This window comes from Lithobates pipiens, unplaced genomic scaffold (genome assembly GCF_037356315.1).
Source record: "Lithobates pipiens isolate NorthernLeopardFrog02 unplaced genomic scaffold, aLitPip1_a1.2 Scaffold_28, whole genome shotgun sequence".
In the NCBI taxonomy this organism is placed as follows: domain Eukaryota; kingdom Metazoa; phylum Chordata; class Amphibia; order Anura; family Ranidae; genus Lithobates; species Lithobates pipiens.
The window spans coordinates 126,473,023-126,495,269 of NW_027507789.1; the positions used below are offsets into that span (position 1 = coordinate 126,473,023).

The 22,247-nt window shown below is 40.9% G+C and overlaps 1 protein-coding gene across 1 annotated transcript in view; it reads left to right on the forward strand.

The window, feature by feature from the left end:
* Positions 1–21,900, forward strand: part of MEOX1 (mesenchyme homeobox 1) — a 100,775-nt gene extending 78,875 nt beyond the window's left edge. Inside the window, exons 2-3 of the mRNA XM_077459584.1 lie at positions 10,100–10,272; positions 21,093–21,900. Of these exons, the coding sequence (XP_077315710.1) occupies positions 10,100–10,272; positions 21,093–21,215 (296 nt within the window). The 3' untranslated portion in view covers positions 21,216–21,900. The remainder of the gene's footprint in view (positions 1–10,099; positions 10,273–21,092) is intronic.
* Positions 21,901–22,247: the final 347 nt, after the last annotated feature.

Genomic DNA, 22,247 nt, shown 5'->3' on the forward strand with positions numbered 1-22,247 from the left:
ATCTGCAGTATGTGCATCTGCTGGCTTTTCATTTTTGCAGTGGTGGGTGAATCTCCGCTTTAATTTTCTGTGGATTTATGTGTATCAGTACAACAATACCCCTCAAGTTATGAATTATTTATAGACCTGTATATACATAAAGGTTTGTAGATCAGTATAACTTAATGAAATTTAATATTTAAAGAATAGTAATATAAGGAACATTGAAGAATTCTTTATGTGAATAACAGGTGTGAGTAATGGCAAGATATGGGCAAAAGCCTAGCTCTGCAAAATGTTAAACTGGTCTATCTTTTGATCTTTTCACTATAGAACAGATGTGTCTAAACTGTTTGTATATAAATTGTATATGGTGTTGCAGCTGAATGAGAATTCATTTGAGTTCACTTTTAAGCAGAAAGAAAAGTTCATGATGGGTACTACATTCAAGGAATCATAGAATACTCGTTTTTTTAACCGGTGATCTTTTTGCACTCTTCAGAGTATGTTTTTCTTTCCGCTGCCATAGAAAGTGCTATTTAGTTAAAGGTACATGACTATCTTCAGGTTTACGAGCAGTAAGGTGTGATCTCTGCTAAGCTTTACTGTGCAGGATCCAGATGCTGGATCATTTGTGTTCCAGTCTTTTCATGTGAGCATGAGGAAAACACAACGGAGGACGTCTGGCACTTAAAACAATGTCTTTAAAAAAAAAGTACAGATGAGACAAAATATTCCATTAGGATGGCTGCAGTATGTCAAGGAGTTCCAAGGATAGTAACACGAAAATGATATCATACAGCAAGTGTCTGGCCGACTGTCTGAGACAAAATCTGCTAACCCTCATTGTCATATTTTTATATATGTTTTCTCTATATGCTACATTCATCCATGTAATAAAGTAGATTGGACCTGAATTCATATATCTTTTTTAATTTCACAAAAGTATGTCTGAGCAGGTCAACCAATACTTTGCCTCACTTATATTTTACGGAAAGAAAATGTTGTGTTCCTTTAACTCCTTTTCACTGTATGTATCCCAATGGTGGATCTTCACCTTACAGAAAAAAAAAATACTGTAGCTACTGACATTTAATATAAGGACACTCACCTGCCCATGGTTCCAGCACTCTCATTACCCAGACCGGTTCTTTGTCAATCTTCAGGTCCCTGGCACCGGCTTGTTTACTGTAGGAAGCTGACTGCGATTCCTTGCAGCCTTACAGCTGGCTTCCCACTGCGCATGCATGAGTGGTGTTGCGCTTTGGGGGGGGTGTATAAGCAATAGTTTTATCTGTCATGAATGGGTTAACAGTCATGAACAGCTTGCTTATGGTTGTGATCTCTGATTGGCTACAGCTAATCATATGGTACAGGTATCCAATGGACATGTCCTTTGCCGATCTTCAGGTCCCTGGCACTGGCTTGTTTACTGTAGGAAGCCAACTGTGATTCTTTGCAGCCTTACGGCTGGCTTCCCACTGTGCATGCATGAGTGGTGTCTCACTTTTTAAATGGTCCAGTAACCTTCTGGGACCTGTGAGTTGTCCCAAAAGGGGGGAGGGGGTGGCGATCTTCTGCTAGGATTGCCCAGGCAAAACTAGGTAACAGCTCCACCCAAAAAAATCAAAAAAATGTTATACCAAAATGTATATATACCAGAATTGTATAACCAATTGCATTAGATGAGGGAGAGGAGGACATAAAGCAGAACTTCCATATTAGGGTGAAGTTCCACTTTAAATAACTGCGGAGCAGAAAATCTGCTTAGTAATCGCAGTGTACCAAGCTGTTATTAGATTACTCAGAGACACTGTACCAAGACAATCCAAGGGGCTTAATACCATGTGATTGCTGTAATTGGTCATCGGAGCGATCACATGGTACTGTTTACAGTGCTGATCCCTCCCATTTTCCTTACAACAAGGGAAGAAGAGAGATTGAGTACATGTGACTGTGGACAGAATGAACGCATCAGTAGCTGCAGATGCATTCATTCTGCTTCAGTGACACAGGGATCTTTTTTTAACTCTTTCATGCCCCCCTGATGTCTCCATGTTACCTGTATATTAACCCATTCGACTACCTTCTCCTACACATCTGAATATTAATCCCTTCATCTCCATCATGTCACTGTACAGTGGCTTGCAAAAGTATTCACCCCCTTGGCTTTTTACCAATTTTGTTACATTACAGCCTTTAGTTCAATGGGTTTTTTTTTTATCTGAATTATATGTGATGGATCAGAACACAGTAGTCTAAGTTGGTGAAGTAAAATTAGAATTAGAAAAATATATACATAAAACTATTTTTCAGTATTCATCCTCTTTGTTATGAAGCCCATAACAAGCTCTGGTGCAACCAATTACCTTCAGAAGTCACATAGTTAGTGAAATGATGTCCACCTGTGTGCAATATAAGTGTCACAAGAGCTGTCATTACATATACACTCATTTTTAAAAGGCCACAGAGGCTTCAACACCTAAGCAAGAGGCACCACTAACCAAACACTGCCATGAAGACCAAGGAACTCTCCAAACAAGTAAGGGGCAATGTATTTGAGAAGTACAAGTCAGGTTTAGGTTATAAAAAAAAATCAAAATCTTTGATGATCCCTAGGAGCACTATCAAATCTATTATAACCAAATGGACACCAAAACTCACAGGCCGGGCAAGGAGGGAATTATTCGGAGAGGCAGCACAGAGACCTAAAGTTACCCTGGAGGAGCTGAAGAGTTCCACAGTAGAGACTGGAGTAGCTGTACATAGGACGACAATAAACCGTACGCTCCATAGAGTTGGGCTTTATGGCAAAGTGGCCAGAAGAAAGTCATTACTTCTTACTAATTTCACGTTTTTGAGTTTGTGAAAAGGCACGTGGGAGACTCCCAAAATGTATGGAGGAAGGTGCTATGGTCTGATGAGACTAATGTAACCTTTTGACCATCAAAGAAAACGCTATGTCTGGCTCAAACTCAATAAATCACATCAACCAAAGAACACCATCCCCACAGTGAAACATGGTGGTGGAAGCATCATGTGATGGGGATGTTTTTTAGTAGTCAGGACTGGGAAACTGGTCAAAGTTGATGGAAAGATGGATGGTGCTAAATACAGGGATATTCTTGAGCAAAACCTGTACCACTCTGTGTGTGATTTGAGGGAGGTTCACCTTCCAGCAGGACATTGACCCCAAACACACTGCTAAACCAACACTTGAGTGGTTTAAGGGGAAACATGAAAATGTGTTGGAATGGCCTAGTCAAAGCCCAGATCTCAATCCAATAGAAAATCTGTGGTCAGCCTTAAAGATTGCTGTTTACAAGCGCAAACCATCCAACTTGAAGGAGCTAGAGCAGTTTTGCATTGACGAATGGGCAAAAATCCCAGTGGCAAGATGTTGCAAACTCATAGAGACTTATCCAAAGCACCATGGAACTGTGATAGCCGCAAAAGGTGGCTCTACAATGTATTGACTTTAGGGGGGTGAATAGTTATGCACATTTTTCCTTTATTTTGTCCTATTTGTTGTTTGCTTCACAATAAAAAAAATCTTCAAAGTTGTGGGCATTTTCTGTAAATTAAAAGATGCAAATCCTCAAACAATTCATGTTAATTCCAGGTTGTAAGACAACAAAACATGAAAAATGCCAAGGGGGTGAATATTTTTGTAAGGCACTGTATATGACCTGTACATTGCCCCTTAATTTCTTTCTTCCTTTGTGTATGACCTGTACATTTAATGTATCTGGTGCATCATGTTTTTACCCCTCAGTACTGGAATGTTTCTACATTTCTAAAGAATTGTGGCAACAAGTGATATCACCTTGTGACCTAGTGTCTGCTTTCCCAGAAAGGGGATTTTGGGGGGATTGTGTACTATGCTGGCACTTTTATTAAAAAAAAAAAAAGTGGAAATGGGATAGAATGGAAATAGTTGTTTTTTTTTTTGTTTTTTTTAAATTAGGGACTTTTTTCCTTTTATATACAGTATAAAAAAGCAGTGGTTATTAAATACCACCAACAGAAAGTTCTGTCCAAAATAAAGGTTATAAAATCAATTTGTGCACAAAGTTGCATATTGATGTAATTGTCCTTCAAACTGGCCTGGTAATAAAGGGGTATTACAGGCTGGTACTCAAGTGGATAAACAAGGTCACTAAATGTATACTTTACTCCAGGTAGTACTAAATATGGTGAAAAATAGACTTCAGTTTCAAAAACATTTTAGGTATATTTAGCTAGGGCCACCTTCAGCTCCAGGGTCACCCAATTCCAGGCAGTATAATCTCTTTGTATTTTCTTCTGAACTGCAGTACTATTTAGATTTCAAGCCGAGTTCATGAAGACAATTGACAGTTTGCTAAAAACAGATGATAATCATACATTACAGTTAATGGAAATCTACTAAAATCCATCAATCAATGGAAGATCATGATTAATCAGGTATTACCAACTAATAAATTCACATATGGGGTTAGGAGATGTCCTAGTAAATTTGAGAAAATTTGGTGCCAGTGGACTGAATTTTCTGATACCTGTGTATTGCCTGATCTGTGATTTTGACTCACGATGTATGGGCAGTGTAGTGGGTTCACTATATTTTAATGAGGCTTAGAAACCTTTATTTCTATGTGGTACCTGAGTAATTATTATTATTATACACAATTTATATAGCGCCAACAGTTTACACAGCGCTTTGCAATGTAGAGGGGGGACAGCACAATTACAGTACAGTTCATTACAGAAGGGACAGGAGGGCCTGTCTCGTAGAGCTTACATTCTAAAGGGAGGGGGTGGTGGTACAAAAGGTAATAGATGCAGGGTTGATTTTAATGAGTAATGAGATTCTTGTCCTCAAGTTTCTAATGTGCATTATTACATGTGCAAGTGCTTAGTTGTTTAAGTTTTTGTTTAGTTTAGAGCTGTTTGATATTCCCGATAGTTTCCCAGATAGTCTAAAGATTTATCCTATTATAATATTTATCCTATTATAATAATTTTCAAAATACAATTGACTTTTATATTGGCAGAAATTATGTTGGCAAGTTATTGGCATACTTATATAGTATATTATCTGTACCATGCTTCTATTGTATTCTTTGTGTTGAAAATATCAATGAAACACAGTTTAAAAATAATAATCGGTGGCATTAGTCCTTCAGTTTTTGTATTAGTCCTGTAGTTCAGCGGTGAGAAATAACATTATTGTATTAGATAAACCAATGCTACAACCTGTGGTGGAAATACATGAAGAAAGCAAGCTTTGAAATACTGCAGCTGTACTGCAACTGTTCAGTTTAGTGGCAGAGAATAGTAGATATTTAGCAGAATATAGAAATATGCACGAGCTGTCAAGTGCTAAAAATAGACCCGAATATATTAGGACAGACAGTTTTGGATACCGTTTTAGGATATCTTGATAACATCTTTTAAACTTAATTTAAAGGACAAGTTGACTTTTAGCGATTCATTCCTATGGGTGAGTCAAATTTCGATGGATGGCTAGAATACAGCTCACCCATGGGAGTGAGCAGGCATGCTTGTTAAAGAGTACTCTGCAGGAACCTTTTCACAGCAAAGGCAACACAATTCTCTGGACTAGGTAGGAAGATAAGTGTTTAATATCATAGGCTGCACTCCAGGAGGTTGCTGAATATACTTTAAAGACATATTTACTAAAAGTGAACTTGTCCTTTACATCTCCTTCACTGTATTGGAATTTTTGGTGCAGCAATCATTATTCTACAAGAGGTTCACTGTGTTTGGTTAGTATATCGAATCAGCAGTAAGCATTGCATCTTGTGTCATGATATTGAGAAATTTTCTAGTGATTAATGTTTGTACTGGGAACAAGGGAAATGGGTATGCCCCAACTATTTTCTCCATCTCATACCAGAATGACTTTCATTTATCTCCAGAATCCCACTATTTTGTAGATCAGACCTCGGGACATCTTCCCTACATCCAAGAGACAGAAGCATAAAGTTTGGAGCTGTCATAGATGTTAGAATGATTAATTAAGCCAGCTATATCGATTGTTTATTCAATCAATACAAAAATAAATTAATAAAAATAAAGTTGACTAATTAATTATGCCAGAGATTCTTTGCCCAGTGCAGATATTCTTTTAATGCAATACGATTGGGTGAAAGTATGGACTGCAAGCAGGGATGTGACCAATATAGCAGAACACCCTCTAATTTATATCAAAGTATGCACTGTAAACTATAAAAATAAACATTTATTTTACATAAGTCACTTTACACTTTACAAGATTTTACTACTTCCTAAAATTTACCCCACCACAGCCCATTTCTATATTATGTCAAATCAAGTAATATATTTCCTCTCAAAGACAGCATAACCACTTATAACTAAACCAGGCAGACAATAATCTGCATTGTATGGATTCCGATCTTTATTCTCTTGCAGAAAGAATATGTTTTGAAATACGCAAAAGTGTGCATCAATACAGAAAACGGAAGAAGAGAATAATAAATGTAAAAAAAAAAAATCTAACCCTAGAAGTTATGTTACTGTGATCAGAATATTAATTACCCAGCAAAACTTTTGCAATTGGCATATTATTTTAAAAAAACAATCACCTAAAGAATGATACGATATACAGTAGTTAACCTCCAAGTAGATAAAAGGGCTCACTTGACTGAAAAGGATAGGGTCTGAGGATGGCTGCTGACCATACCCTCAAAGATGGCTGCCGACCAATGGGTGGAGATAGGCTGAGCTTAACGTGGAATCTGTCTTCCCAAAATGGGAAGGAGGACTATCACCCGAAGGTAGTTGTCAGATTTCCTTCTCACTGCCTATAAGGAACTCTTATATCATATGAACTCTTTGAATTGGAAGTTCTCTCTCTTACTTGAACTTTCTCATTATTAAGATGTGGTTGCGCTGCACTTTTTGTTTATCTATCTTCCAAAAATGGCATCTAGCTAAGATGGAAGATGTGTGTCCCTAGATGTCTGATGGTGGATGAGATGATGTGATCTGGAATGTCTCTCTCTGATCTTGAACGTACCGTAGATGGTCAGTGAATAATTGATCTTCAATGTGTCCTTAAACCATTTCAGTATGAGGAGGTGATATCAGATAAACATGGTCCATTGTCATTGCTTGAGAAGTCACCTGTTTACCACGAGTGTCAAACAATTCTCCTGTCATAGCCAGTTTGTCAGGGTCTTTTACTGATTAAACTCATTCCATTGTTTTAGCAGACAACTCTTCAAGCTGTTTGTTAATCACTTACTGGGAAACATTTCACATGATGCTGGCTTTTTGGCCTTTCTGACAATCTTCCATAGTTTAAAATGAGAAAAATGGTAAAATAGAATATTTTAATAAGAGAAATTCTAACAGAGCCAAAAGAAATACCAATGCACTTACTCTACATAGGTATAAGGTTTCGCTTAATCCACATCAGCCAACATACAGTTTGTTTTTCCCTTCCCACACCAACACACACGCTCTAGAAAGCGCAAGCCAGCTTCCTCTGTGTCACCATCTATGAGGAGAACATCTGAAAATTACCACTGCCATGTCCTCCAGACACACCGCATCTTGGATCGGCAGGAGGACTCTGACATTTGCCCTCCTGATCACATGATGGTTGTGTCCAATCACAGTCATCATGTGATGTAAACAGCCTGGGGGTGACATCACAAGAAGCTGGATTGCACGGCCACGTGTCCACGCAGTGATTGGCCTTCCTGATCACATGATGGCTGTGTCCAATCACAGCCATCATGTAGTGCAAGCTGAGAGCCGTTGCGATGCGATCGGCTTTGCTTCTCCTCACAAAGAGTCACTGAGGAGAAGAGAGCAGATCTGCGAGCTGGGGATCAGTGTGTATGAGCTTTTTTATACAGCTTTTTACACACTGATCACCCAGCTAGTGTCTCCAAAAAGTGTCCCCAACACAGTGAAAAACATCAACACCTGTCACACATCTGTCTCACTGAACATCTGTCCCAGTAAACATCTGTCCACATCTGTCTCACTAAACATCTGTCCCACTGAACATCTATCCGTGATCATCTGGCACATCTGTCCATGATCACCTGGCACATCTGACCATGATCATCTGGCGCACATCTGTCCGTGATCATCTGCGCAAATCTGACACACATATGTCCCTGATCATCTGACATACATCTGGTGCACGTGTCCGTGATCATCTGGCATATGTGTCCGTAATCATCTGTGCACATCTGTCTGTGATCTTATGGCGCACATGTGTCCGTGATCATCTGGCACATGTTTCCATGATCATCTGGTACATCTATCTGTGATCATCTGTGCACATCTGGCGCACATCTGTCAGTGATCATCTGCACACATCTGGCGCACATGTATCCGTGATCATCTGGCGCGCATGTTCGCGATCATCTGCCGAACATGTGTCCATGATCATCTGCCACATCTGTCTGTGATCATCTGTGCACATCTGGCGCACATCTGTCCGTGATCATCTGCCACATCTGTCAGTCATCATCTGCACACATCTTATTCCATTGTGCTGGTGCTCCAGGGCCTTCAAAAATGTAATTGGTTCTCAGGAAATGAAATGTGTAATTTATGCCTTTAGAATGCCTGATAGTGCTCCCTGCATGTTGGGCCTCTGTATGTAGCCATGCTGTGTAAAAGTCTCACACATGTGGTCTCGCCATACTCCGGAGTAGCAGAATATATTTTGGGGGGTACGTTTTGCTATGTGCATGCAATGTGTAAGAAATATCTTATAAATTGACAACTTTGTGTAAAAAAAAATAGTTTTCATTTCCTTTCCACATTTTCCAAAAACGTGTGGGAAAAAATGACATGTTCAAAAGACTCATTATGTCTGCTAGACTATACATTGGGGTGTTTTCTTTCCAAAATTGGGTTATTTTGTGGGTAATCCTATTTCCATTGTGCTTCAGAGCCTTCAAAAATGTGATAGGTATATAGAAAACGAAATGTATAATTTATGCCATTAGAACACCTGATGGTGCTCCCTGCATGTTGGGCCTCTGTATGTGGATAGGCTGTGAAAAAGTTTCACATATGTGGTATCGTTATATTCAGGAGTAGCAGAATATATTTTGGGGTGTAATTGCAAGTTTATCTGTGCCATGTGTGAGAAATAACTAATTGAATAACAATTTTGTGGGCAAAAAATTGTAACTTCAAAAAATTCACTATGCCTCTTACTATACCTTGGACTGTCACCTTTACAAAAAGGGTTAATGTGGGGTGTATCTGTACTGTCCTGACATTTTAGGGCCTCAAGAAATGAGATGGGCAGTCAGTACATCTGGATTGATCAATTTTCAATGATACGTAGCATAGCTTGTAGACTCTATAACTTTCACTCGAATTCTCATACACTTATCAGGATTTTTTTTAACAAAGACATGTAGCAGAATACATTCTGACCTAAATTTATGATGAAATTAGATTGTATTGGATTTCTTTTAAAACAGAACGTAAAAAATATTGTTTTTTTTTTCAAATAAATAGCACCAAGAGAAAGCTCTATTTGTGTGAACAAAATGATAAAAATTTAATTTGGGTACAGTGTTGCATGACTGAGTAATGACTGAGTCATTCAAAGTGCGAGAGCGCTGAAAGCTGAAACTTGGTCTTTGCAGAAAGGGGGTGAAATTTCTCTGTATTGAGGTGGTTAAATACTATACAACTAAGAACTGTGCTGGCTAAGACCCGGTGCATCTGGGTGGAACACTCTAGTTGCCAGAGTATTTTTTAGTCACCATGGCAGGAAATATCCGGGGGAAATCTCACCTCAACTGTCTACAAGTGGGTAATGTCTAGAACCAGTCTATCACTACCGATCCCTGTAGAAGTAAATACAAATGTGCACAATAAATTCCAGTACATTTGATTTCTAGCAATCATTGTCTTCTGCTGAACCTTATTAATCTATTTAAAAAATGTACACTATCTTCTTACAATACATTCTTAAAATGTATATACAAAAGAGTGCACTCAACAAGTTCCTGCCAAGTGTCAAACAAGAAGAACCATTCTGTATTTTATAATGGTTGATCTAGACTGTTCTGTGCTATATAACATCATTTTTTGGTTTTCATTTCTGCAGAAAATGTAGATGCCACAAACAAGCCAGAAACAAACAGCAAAGCAAGAAAAGAAAGAACAGCTTTTACCAAAGAGCAACTCCGAGAGCTAGAGGCAGAATTTGCTCATCACAATTACCTTACCCGACTAAGACGATATGAGATAGCTGTAAACCTTGACCTCACTGAAAGACAGGTATGTGCAGTCTTATACATGTGTATCAGGTTTATTTAATAAGACACAATGGGGTTCATGTACTAAAATTGGAGAGTGCTAAATCTGGTGCAACTTTGCAAGGTAGCCAATCAGCTTCTAACTTCAGCTTGTTCAATTAAGGCCGCGTACACACGCGCGGACTGTTCGCCCAACTTTGTCCGTCCAACAGTTTCGGCAAACAGTCCGCTCAAACTTAGCATGGACGGACATGGCCACACACGACGGACGAACAGTTTGCTGAAACCGTGCGCGATGACGTGAACGGCACGTACGACGGGACGAAAAATACGACGTCCTATACACTGCATTATAGCTTTCGGCGTGAAAATCCTTTCTGAGCATGCGCGCAACTTTGTTTGACGAACAAGCCTACACACGAGCGGACTGTTCGCTGAAACAAGGTTTCAGCGGACAGTTTTACGGAATTTCCGAAAAACCTTGTCCGTCAAACTGTCCGCTGAAACTGTCCGCTGAAAGCCCACACACGAGCGGACTGTCCGCCCAAACACTGTTCAGCGGACAAAGTTGGACGAACAGTCCGCCCGTGTGTACGCGGCCTCAGCTTTGACAAAAAAAACAAAAAACTGGAAGCTGATTGGTTTCTATGCAGAGCTTCACCAGATGTTGCATACTCCAGCTTTAGTAAATCAATCCCAATCAATGTACCATGGCAAGTAATTGGAGTCTACTTATCACTGATCTGATTGCAAGCTAAAACTAACAAATCTTAAAAATGCTTCACCAACACCTATGCTGACTAAACTATATAAGAAAGATGTACTGTATATACTAAGAGCTTGACACATTTGCTTTGGATCTAGGAGCCAGCTATAAAAGTTAGGAGCCAGTTTTTTTTTAAACTAACAAAGCTTACAGGTAGAACATGTAACATGTTCCCAAAAGGGAACTTATGTTTTAATCCTTTCACTGCCAGAGTTGTTTTTGCTTCTTTTTTTTGCACACGTTTAAAAAAAAAAATTCAGGCCTGAAGATTACATAAAACTCCCAAAACATATATTTTCTGAAAGTAGACATCCTTGTGAATAAAATAGTGGTAGTTTCAATTTTTTATTTCACACAATATTGCTGCATAAAAAAAACAGATTAAAGTTAATTTTAGAGGGCATAAAACCACAATAAATTTGCCATTTTTTTGGGTACAATATGAAAGCCAAGGTTGCATCAAGTAAATAGATACCCAACATGTCAAGCCTTAAATTTTCATGCGCCTGTAATATGGTGACAAGCTTCAGTACCCTATATTTTCCATAGGTGACCCATAAAGACCCATATAGATTTAGTGTTATGAACAAGGTCTGATGCTAAAATTATTGCTCTCCTTCCGGCGAGCATGGTGATATGTAACATGTATCGCAATCCACGTTTTCAGACCTAGGTGCCTTGACTTTACGTTTGTAGGTGCAAATATGTAGGGGTAGGGGGGCCTCAATTTTTTGGGGTGGGGGTTGAAATGCTTGGATGTAACTTTTTACATTTTTACAATTAAATAAAAAAAAAATTTTTTTACTTCACTTTTGTTTTCATCACATAGGGGCCAAAAAGTCCCCTATGTGATGATTTTTGTGGTGACAGGTTTTCTTAATGAGGCATCCAGGGTCTAAAAGACCCTGTATGTCTCCCTTGTGCTCCATGGAATGTAATGCTTTGAACATAGGTAGGGATGAGCTTCGAGTTCGAGTCGAACTCATGTTCTACTCGAACATTGCCTGTTCGCCTGTTCAGCGAACAGTGAACAATTTGGGCTGTTCGCAGCAAATTCGAAAAGCCGGAACACCCTATACAAGTCTATGGGAGAAATCTAAAGTGCTCATTTTAAAGGGTAATATGCAGGTTACTGTCCTAAAAAGTGTTTGGGGACCCGGGTCCTGCCCCAGGGGACATGGATCAATGCAAAAAAAAGTTTTAAAAACGGCCGTTTTTTCAGGAGCAGTGATTTTAATAATGATTAAAGTGAAACAATAAAAGTGTAATATTCCTTTAAATTTCGTAGCTGGGGGGTATCTATAGTATGCCTGTGAAGGGGCGCATGTTTCTGGTGCTTAGAACTGTCGCTGCACAAAGTGTCATTTGTGCAGGAAAAAAAGTCTTTTAAAATCACTTGCGGCTAAATTGTCGGGTCTCCGTAATACAGAGAACACTCAATGAGTGTTCTCTGTATTAGCCGACAATTCATTCATTCATTGATTTAAAAAAAAAAAAAAAAAAAAAAAGCGTGGGGGTTCCCCTAAATTCAATCAAAAGGCCCTTCAGGTCTGACATGGATATTAAGGGGAACCCCGTGTCAAATTTAAAAAAAAAAATTGACGTGGGGGCCCCCCAAATATCCATACCAGACCCTTCAGGTCTGATATGGATATTAAGGGGAACCCCGCATCAAATTTAAAAAAAAAATTGACGTGGGGGTCCCCCTAAATATCCATACCAGACCCTTTATCCGAGCACGCAACCTGGCAGGCCGCAGGAAAAGAGGGGGGGACGAGAGAGCGGCCCCCCCTCCCTCCTGAACCGTACCAGGCCACATACCCTCAACATTGGGAGGATGCTTTGGGGGTCTGTGACCCCTCAAAGCACCTTGTCCCCATGTTGATAAGGACAAGGGCCTCATCCTCACAACCCTGGCCGTTGGTTGTGAGGGTCTGCGGGCGGGGGGCTTATCAGAATCTGGAAGCCCCCTTTAACAAGGGGACCCCCAGATCCCGCCCCCCCCCCCTGTTTGAAATGGTAAGGGGGTACAAAAGTACCCCTACCATTTCACAAAGAAAGTGTCAAAATGGTTAAATAAGACAAACACACTTTTGAAAAATTCCTTTATTAAAAATTAAAAAAAATTAAAAAAAATTCCAGCGGTGCTAATCCACTCTTGCTATCCAGCGACGGGTCTCCGGGGTCCAGCGATGGATGATCATATCCAGCGACGGGGGATCTCTCAGTCCAGCGCTGTCCATACATGCTTCTTCTGTCTCCGCTCCGGAGACACTGCAGAGAGCCGAGCGCTGACATTTCTTATATTGGGAGGGCGGGGCCACCCGTCACCTGACCCCGCCCCTCTGACGCAGGAGAGGAAAGCCAGGGGTTCCCCAGTGACGTGTGGGTGACCCCGCCCCCTCTGATGTAACGGAAACCTGCTTCCAGATTCTGATAAGCCCCCCGCCCGCAGACCCTCACAACCAACGGCCAGGGTTGTGAGGATGAGGCCCTTGTCCTTATCAACATGGGGACAAGGTGCTTTGAGGGGTCACAGACCCCCAAAGCATCCTCCCAATGTTGAGGGTATGTGGCCTGGTACGGTTCAGGAGGGAGGGGGGGCCGCTCTCTCGTCCCCCCCTCTTTTCCTGCGGCCTGCCAGGTTGCGTGCTCGGATAAAGGGTCTGGTATGGATATTTAGGGGGACCCCCACGTCAATTTTTTTTTTAAATTTGATGCGGGGTTCCCCTTAATATCCATATCAGACCTGAAGGGTCTGGTATGGATATTTGGGGGGACCCCCACGTCAATTTTTTTTTTAAATTTGACACGGGGTTCCCCTTAATATCCATGTCAGACCTGAAGGGCCTTTTGATTGAATTTAGGGGAACCCCCACGCTTTTTTTTTTTTTTTTTTTTAATGAATGAATGAATGAATTGTCGGCTAATACAGAGAACACTCATTGAGTGTTCTCTGTATTACGGAGACCCGACAATTTAGCCGCAAGTGATTTTAAAAGACTTTTTTTCCTGCACAAATGACACTTTGTGCAGCGACAGTTCTAAGCACCAGAAACATGCGCCCCTTCACAGGCATACTATAGATACCCCCCAGCTACGAAATTTAAAGGAATATTACACTTTTATTGTTTCACTTTAATCATTATTAAAATCACTGCTCCTGAAAAAACGGCCGTTTTTAAAACTTTTTTTTGCATTGATCCATGTCCCCTGGGGCAGGACCCAGGTCCCCAAACACTTTTTAGGACAGTAACTTTCATATTACCCTTTAAAATTAGCACTTTAGATTGTGAACGTTCGAGTCCCATAGACTTTAATAGGGTTCTAAAGTTCACACGAAGTTTAGGTCTGTTCGCAGGTTCTGGTGCGAACCGAACAGGGGGGTGTTCGGCTCATCCCTAAACATAGGACATTCAAGTACAAAAAAAAAATTAAAATGTAAAGAAAAAAAATGCTAGATGAAGGTTTAATTTAGCTCAGTGCAAGAGTTAGTTTTAGGGTCAAGGTGAGAGTCAAAGGTCAGGATCAGTATATTTTGGTAGTTTTTTTTTCGGTATTTCGGTAGTTTTTTTTTCTTTTTAAAAAGCATTTTTTAAATGATTATCAGTGTCAATGTGTTTTAGGTTGGATAAAAAAAAAGCTCCCCATTGTTTCTAGGCTGTACTATGGGTGCAAACAAAAAAAGAGCATATACATATGTAGTATAGCTGCAATTGTCAGGAGCAAGATAATTTATTTTGGGTTGTTCTTTGCTGATAAATAATGGTAATAGCAAGAAATATACTATTTTGGGCCAGTTTTCTTTTGATAATACAAAAATCAGGAGATATAAGTTACCATTTACCACCAAATGAAAGCCCAAAAAGACAAGGTATAGTTCACCTGGATACACAAAGTAGTTGCAATGATATGTACGGTTTTGCTAACATATGTCAAAGTTGCAAAATTGTGTTCTGGCATTAACCCTCAGTCACTAGCATGCCATTTGATGTATTGGGTCCAGGCAGCACCTGCTTATACATTACCTATTACTGTACTTACTGCTCAAGTTGCTGGGTGCTTGAATAGCAACAGCTGAAGACTAACTGGTGTCTGTACCCTCTAATCAAGTGATTGCATGATCTTCTGATCCAAAGCAAAACCAGGAAATTTCTCTGTTAACTTTTATAAATAAATCCTATTACCATCCCCACCTGCATGTCTAGCATAGACATGCACACACACCCTCCAGTGGTACTGGCCTTCACACCCTGAAAGGCATAATGGTCAGGGTATCTGAAGGTTTTCACTAGTTTAGGTTGCAGGGTAATGATTACTGTCCATAGAAGTCCTAGTGCTGAATGAATACCAGCTCATGTGCCATCTACATGTATTTCCTAAAGATCTTAGCTGCAAGATCCTAACACTAGAGATCTAAGCTCTGGATTACTAAGGATTTTATAATGGTAGGCCTGCTTTTGTAACCAGAATTCATCCAAATGTGTCAGATGTTTCTGAGGGTGCATAGCATTTAGCATTTAACACAATTGTGATGGGAACCTCAAGGCGCAATCTGGAGAGCATCTACATATGGTAACCCCAGTGTTTAAATCAAACCAGCAGTCAACAATACTTGCATAAAGGTGCATACACCATATGATACCTTTACTGTAAAGTTTTTCAAACCAGTTACTAAAACGCCCCATAAAGTCCTGCAAGCAGTATTTTTCCCATGTTTGGAGAAACACACTTTTACTTATGTATGAAAATGCTTCTGAAATCCGCTATCCATGCATTTGTCATGCTTTTTAATCACTTTCCGCCTGCCATATAGCAAAATGACGGCAGCAAAGTAGTTTCAATATCCTGACTGGACGTCATGTGACATCGCCAGGATATCAAGCCGCTGCGTGCCCCCGGGGTGCGCATCACATCGATCGTGGTTGCGGTGTGTCACTGTGACACACTGCAACTTTGATCTAGGTAAAGAGTCTCTGACAGAGATTCTTTACCACATGATCAGCCATGTCCAATCAATGCTGATCATGATGTAAACAGGAAGAGCCAGTGATCGTTTTTCTCTTACTCGCGCCTATCAGACGCGAAGAGAGCCAATCGGCTTCTCTACTGACGGAGGGGGGTGGGTCTGCGCTGATTGATTATCAGCACAGCCCCCCGGAGGATGCCCACACTTGACCAGCAGGGATGCCACCAGGACCACCAGGGATGTCACCACCAGGTATGCCACCCTAGACCACCAGGGATGCCAATCAGTGCCCACAATGGATGCCAATCAGTGCCCACAATGGGCATCACTGATTGGCAGGCATTAGTGTTTGGCACTGATTGGCATCCATCAGTACCATCTATTAGTGTACATCAGTGCCACCTATCAGTGCCCATCCATGCCACCTATCCGTGCCCATCTGTGCTGCCTATCAGTGTCCATCCATGCCCCCTATCAGTGCCCATTTGTGCTGCCTTTCAGTGCCCATCAGTGCCACCTATGTGTACCCATCAGTGCTGCATATCAGTGCCACCCATCAGTGCCGCCTATCAGTGCCGCATATTAGTGCCCATCATCAGTGCCCATCAGTGCAACCTCATTGGTGCCACCTTATCAGTGTTCATCAGTGCCGCCTTATCAGTGCCCGTCAGTGCAGCCCCATCAGTGCTCATCAGTGAAGGAAAAAACATACTTATTTACAAAGTTTTGTAACAGAAACTAAAAAAACTTTTTTATTTTCAAAATTTTTGGTCTTTTTTTTATTTGTTTAGCAGAAAATAAAATCCCAGAGGTGATCAAATACCACCAAATACCACCAAAAGCAAGCTCTATTTGTGGGAACAAAATTATAAAAATTCAGTCTGGGTACAACGTTGCATGAGTGGGCAATTGTCATTCAAAGTGCAACAGCGCTGAAAGCTGAAAATTGGTCTGGGCAGGTAGGTGTATAAGTGCCCTGTGTTGAAGTGGTTAATCTAAATCTGAGCACCAAAGTACAATCCTATTTACAGCCATAACTTTTTTTTTTTTGTTAGATCTTTATTAAACAGAGTCAAAAAATTTGAAGTCACTGCTTATTTTTTTTTTTTTATGTTTTTATACAAGTTGGAATATTTGTTCTTTAATGACTACAAACCATATCTGGGTCCCTAAGGCTCATTTCACACTGCTACGACCTGAAAGTTGCACAACTTTTCCAGGCAACTTCGGTGCAACTTCAGGGAATGTCTGTGTAATTCTCTTGTAATGTCGGATCCAAATGACATCAGTTATGATAAGGATCTGACTTGGAGGCAACTTCCATTAACCGTTTCAGCCCCAGAAGGTTTTACCCCCTTCCTGACCAAAGCACTTTTTACAATTTGGCACTGTGTCATTTTAACTGACAATTGCGCAGTCATGCGATGCTGTACTCAAACAAAATTTGAGCTTTCTTTGGTGGTATTTGATCACCTCTGCGGTTTTTAAAAAACAAATTTCTTCATCAGTTTAGGCCAATATATGCTCTCCTACATATTTTTGGTAAACAAAATCACAATAAGCGTATATTGATTGGTTTGCGCAAAAGTTATATCGTCTACAAACTATGGGAAAGATTTAGTTTGTTGACACATTTTTGGACCATTTACATTTATAAAGTGATCAGTGCTATAGAAATGCACTGACTACTGTGTACATGTCACTGGTAGGGACGGGGTTAATGCTAGGGGGCGATCAAGGGGTTAAATGTGTGTTCCCTGGGTGTGTTCTAACTGTGTGGGGATAGGACTGACTGGGGGAGGAGACTTGTCGCTGTTCCTACTTACTAGGAACAAACAATATGTCTCCTGGCTCTCTTGCCCACGATCGCGAGTGGCCAGCGGGGATTGCGCCAGTGCCTCCAGCCGCTCTTAAAGGGAACACTGTACCAATACCTTTTTTCGCTCAGCAGAGCCATTATGCCAACATATATCGGTGTGAGCCGTTCTGCAAGTGGTTAAAGTCTATCGGCACAAGTCGGAGAAAAGTTGCCTTGAAGTAGGACAGGAACCTTTTCTAAAGTAGGAGCGACTTCAGTAGTGCTAATTAAGACAGCTCTCATTGACTAAAATGAGATTCACATGTCACGTGACTTGGGGTCTCACAAGTCGTATCCCAAGTCACGGCAGTAGGAACCATCCCTATGCTAGCTCAAACATGCTGCACAGTTGAGATAAGGTTATGTTATTCTTATGTTGTTTTTTTTTTTTTAAAGTAAGTTCATTTTTGGAGGAAAACAAAAAAGGCGAACTACCTCTAAATATCCTGGCCAACCCTTCAGACCCTGCTACACATATCAGCCATTATGACGCTGGTGTAGTGGTTTGTACACCACACAATGTAATATACAGGCCTACAATGGCAAGAACTCATTAGTCAGCGCAGCCATATGATTGTGCTGACCAATAAGAAATGCATCTGAGGCTTCTTCTCCTGGGTAGATGTCTACAAAGAAAGAAGCCATTCTCATTGTTCAGCACAGTCATATGGTCATGCTGACCAATGAGCACTTGTCATTGCAAGTATTATGATGGGTACTCATTCTGGTGCTGCATATTATGGTATATAGTGTACATCAGCAGCATGGGGCATCACAGCCACTATATGCAATGGGGTCTAGAGTGGTTGCCAGGATAATCAGATTTTGTAAAAATGTGAACTTACCCTTTAAATATGGGAATATGGAGAAAGGGAACACTACTCTTATTTACCTTGGAACACAGAGCCAGTATAACATCATTACCTGACCTCACAAATGCTTGTCCCACTGGCTAGGGAATAATGAAAAAAAAATGTATGCAAAGTTGGGGCCCTTGAAGAAAGCATAACAGTTCCTGGTGGACAGCAGATTAAATTTATGATGTTAGTCTCTTACTAGTCCTGTGGCTCTGAATCCGCAAATGTAAAGTTCAAGTCTGTTAGGGATAGAAGTTGCTAATGAGCTCTCTCTTTCAATCCTGCTGATATAGTCCCTATTTTCCTTCCTTAGAAGTGAATAGAGTGCTCTTTGGCACTGCCTGATTTCACACAGGCATCCAAATCACACCCTCCCAGGGAGAAGGTTCTCAGTCTCTTTGCTTCTGTTGACTATTGACAGATATAGCAGGTATTCGTTTTAAAGAGGAAGTAAAGCCTGATGAGTTTACTTCCTCTTTCATTCCCTGCAAAGGCAAAGCATAATGGACTACTATGCATCGCATCGTAGCCCATTATGTGTCACTTACCTGACACAGGAGCCAGCGAAGTCGCCGCTGTCCCCTGTAGTCCGCCGCATCCATCTTGTTGGTGGGGTCTCGCAGCTCCGCCACTGTCATTCGGCGAAGCCGCGATGACGTCACTCCCGCGCATGCGCACGGGAGCTGACACGCGCGGCAGCTCCGTCGCTGAAAATGCCGTGCTCAGTGCGCCTGCGTGCCGCTGTCTGCGGCGCATGCGCCGCAGACAGCGGTGCCCGTTTTCGGGCAAATATCTCCTAAACCATATAGGTTTAGGAGATATTTCTTGGACCTACAGGTAAGCCTTTAACTAGGCTTACCTGTAGGTCAAAGTGGTTTGTAAGGGTTTACAACCACTTTAACCAGCAGTAGCTCTGTCTCTTTCCCATACACCTGCTTGCTTCCAGGACCGTCCCCCTACATGTAGCTTTGCACAGAGTATAATGGCAGCAGCAGTCTCTAATCAGCCCCTTTGTCATGAGCAGATAAGCATCAGATAGCTTCAGCAAACTTTGGCACCACACCGCTATTTCACCTTCGCTGCATCCTTGTGCTGCTCTCTGTCAGCTGCTCAACATAGGCAAATGGTTGCAGCAGCACATGAGCCCCACAGTGGCTTCCTTCCTGCATTCTGCAGGCTGGCGGCACAACAGAGCTCCCTTTTTCAGCCAAGTTCATTGTTGCCTCAGCCAATCACCGTCCTACAGACCCAGCCAAGATAGCTGCCCCCTGCACTGGAGACACTCCACAGATGAGCATTGCAAAGTGGTCTTCTCAAAGATAGCTGCTGCACTTCTGCATTAATAAATAATCAGTTTAAAGCGGAGGTCCACCCTAAAGTGGAGCTTCCGCTCATTGGAACCCTCCCCCCCTCCAGCGCCACAATTGGCACCTTTCAGGGGGGAAGGGGTGCAGGTACCTGTACAGTACAGGTATCTGCACCCACTTCCGGCATAGATATCTGCAGAATATACGCCCCTTTCCGCAGATATCTATGCCCCTTTCCGAAGGTCCTCCGCTGTCTGCTGGGAAACACACGGATCCCAGAGACAGCGGGGACCATCCTTATTGCGCAGCGTGACTCGCGCATGCGCAGTAGGGAACCGGGAAATGAAACCGCAAGGCTCCACTTCCTGATTCCCATAGCCAAGATGGCGGCGGCAGCACCCGAGAGACGATCGAGAGATCGGCTTCGGGTGCCGACATCGCGGGCACGCTGGGCGGGTAAGTGTCATTATTTTAAAAGTCAGCAGCTGCAGTATTTGTAGCTGCTGGCTTTTAAAAAAAAAAAAACGGCGGACTCTCGCTTTAACCTTGTCCACACTGCATAAGGATAATACAGCAGCAACAAAGGAAGAAGTTCTAAAGAAGTTATCAGCTTACAGTTATAAGCTACAGTTTAGGTTACATAGGCATAATGTGTGAACGAGGACACAAATTTGCAGCAAAATGTGAAATCCACTTTAAAGTGTAGGTTAGTATTGCTGAACTTTTTTAAGTATAAATAATTTGCCTGTGTTAGACCCAAGTCTTAATAGTAAAAGTAATAGTGTAACCGTTTCCCATCTCAAATTACATCTACAGTCTTGTGAACTTGTCTTGCTTTTGATCAGGTCATATCCATCTGACTTATAACTATAACAGATTAGCTTTATGAAGAGCAGGTCATTTAAATTTGAAAGTATGATCAAATAGTTCAAGGATGCATATGAATAGGTCCTTACTTATTGATTTCAACATTCACTTTCCAAGTCACCATATTACATGTTCGCATACATTTGTTACCAATTGCCTTGACTGGTCAATAAATGTGTTCAATAAATATATATAATTTACTTTAATTCTGCTTATAGGTTAAAGTTTGGTTTCAAAACCGAAGAATGAAATGGAAGCGTGTCAAAGGTGGACAGCCAGTATCGCCAAATGAACAAGATGCAGATGATTTGGACTCTACAGCATCTCCCAGTTCTGAATAACTTCATTTTTTACTGTGGTTGACAAACTTTCTTGCCTATTTTTCTATGAAGACAATATTCTTTTTTGTCCTTCGGTCCTCATTGAGAAATATTTTTGTCTACAGATAATTCTTCTACAAAATCCTCCGCATTTTAATAAAGAAACTTAAGGAAAGAAACAGCCACATTCCGTTTAAGGCGTTGACAATCATTTCAGTATGTTGATATAAAATGCTAATTAAGCTACCATGAACATTTTGTCTAGGGATTCATTACCATCACAATTTAGCATTTACACCAGCTCGAGATGGATAATTTGTGTCTTGGACTCCTTTGAGCTAGGTTTGAGGTTAGATCATGGAATATCAGTGCTACAAAATAAACCAATCAGCATTCTAAGCCTTGTCAAGATAAAACTTTTTTTTTTATAAAAGCATATTCATCTCATATTTTTATTGACTGTTTACATGATACAAACCTGAAGATGTAAGCGTTCTTTTGGAATTTTTTTTACCTTTTTTTCTTGTGTTTTATCATTCCTGCCTTCACATTAATTCCTCAGAATTATAATTCATTGTCTATAGTTGACAGTATTTTTTTTTTTTTTTTTTAAGAAAAACTTTTTTAAGGTATTGAATTGCAGGAATTATTGTGTAAATCTTTTCTTTTATTACAAGTTTTTAATTAATAAAATATTGTTTGTGAAGATGTTTTGTGCTTATTTTAATGCATTTTAAATAATTCCCTATCTTTAAACTGGACCTTCACCCTGAAAGACAATTTGGATGTATCTGGCACCAGCCCTCTCCCTCTACCACAATTGTGCTGTTTAACCCCCCTGGTGGTATTCCCGAGTCTGGCTCGGGGTGAAAATTCAGAACCATTAGCGGTAACCCCAAACCAGACTCGGCATCGCATCACAGGATCCAGGATAAGTATGCTCACCTTATCCCCTGGATCCAGCGATGTCTTCCCGCAGTGTGAGCGGCTCATTCTCCGCTCGATATATCACGGAGCCGAGCTCCATTCCCTGCGAACGTTGAGACGCACAGG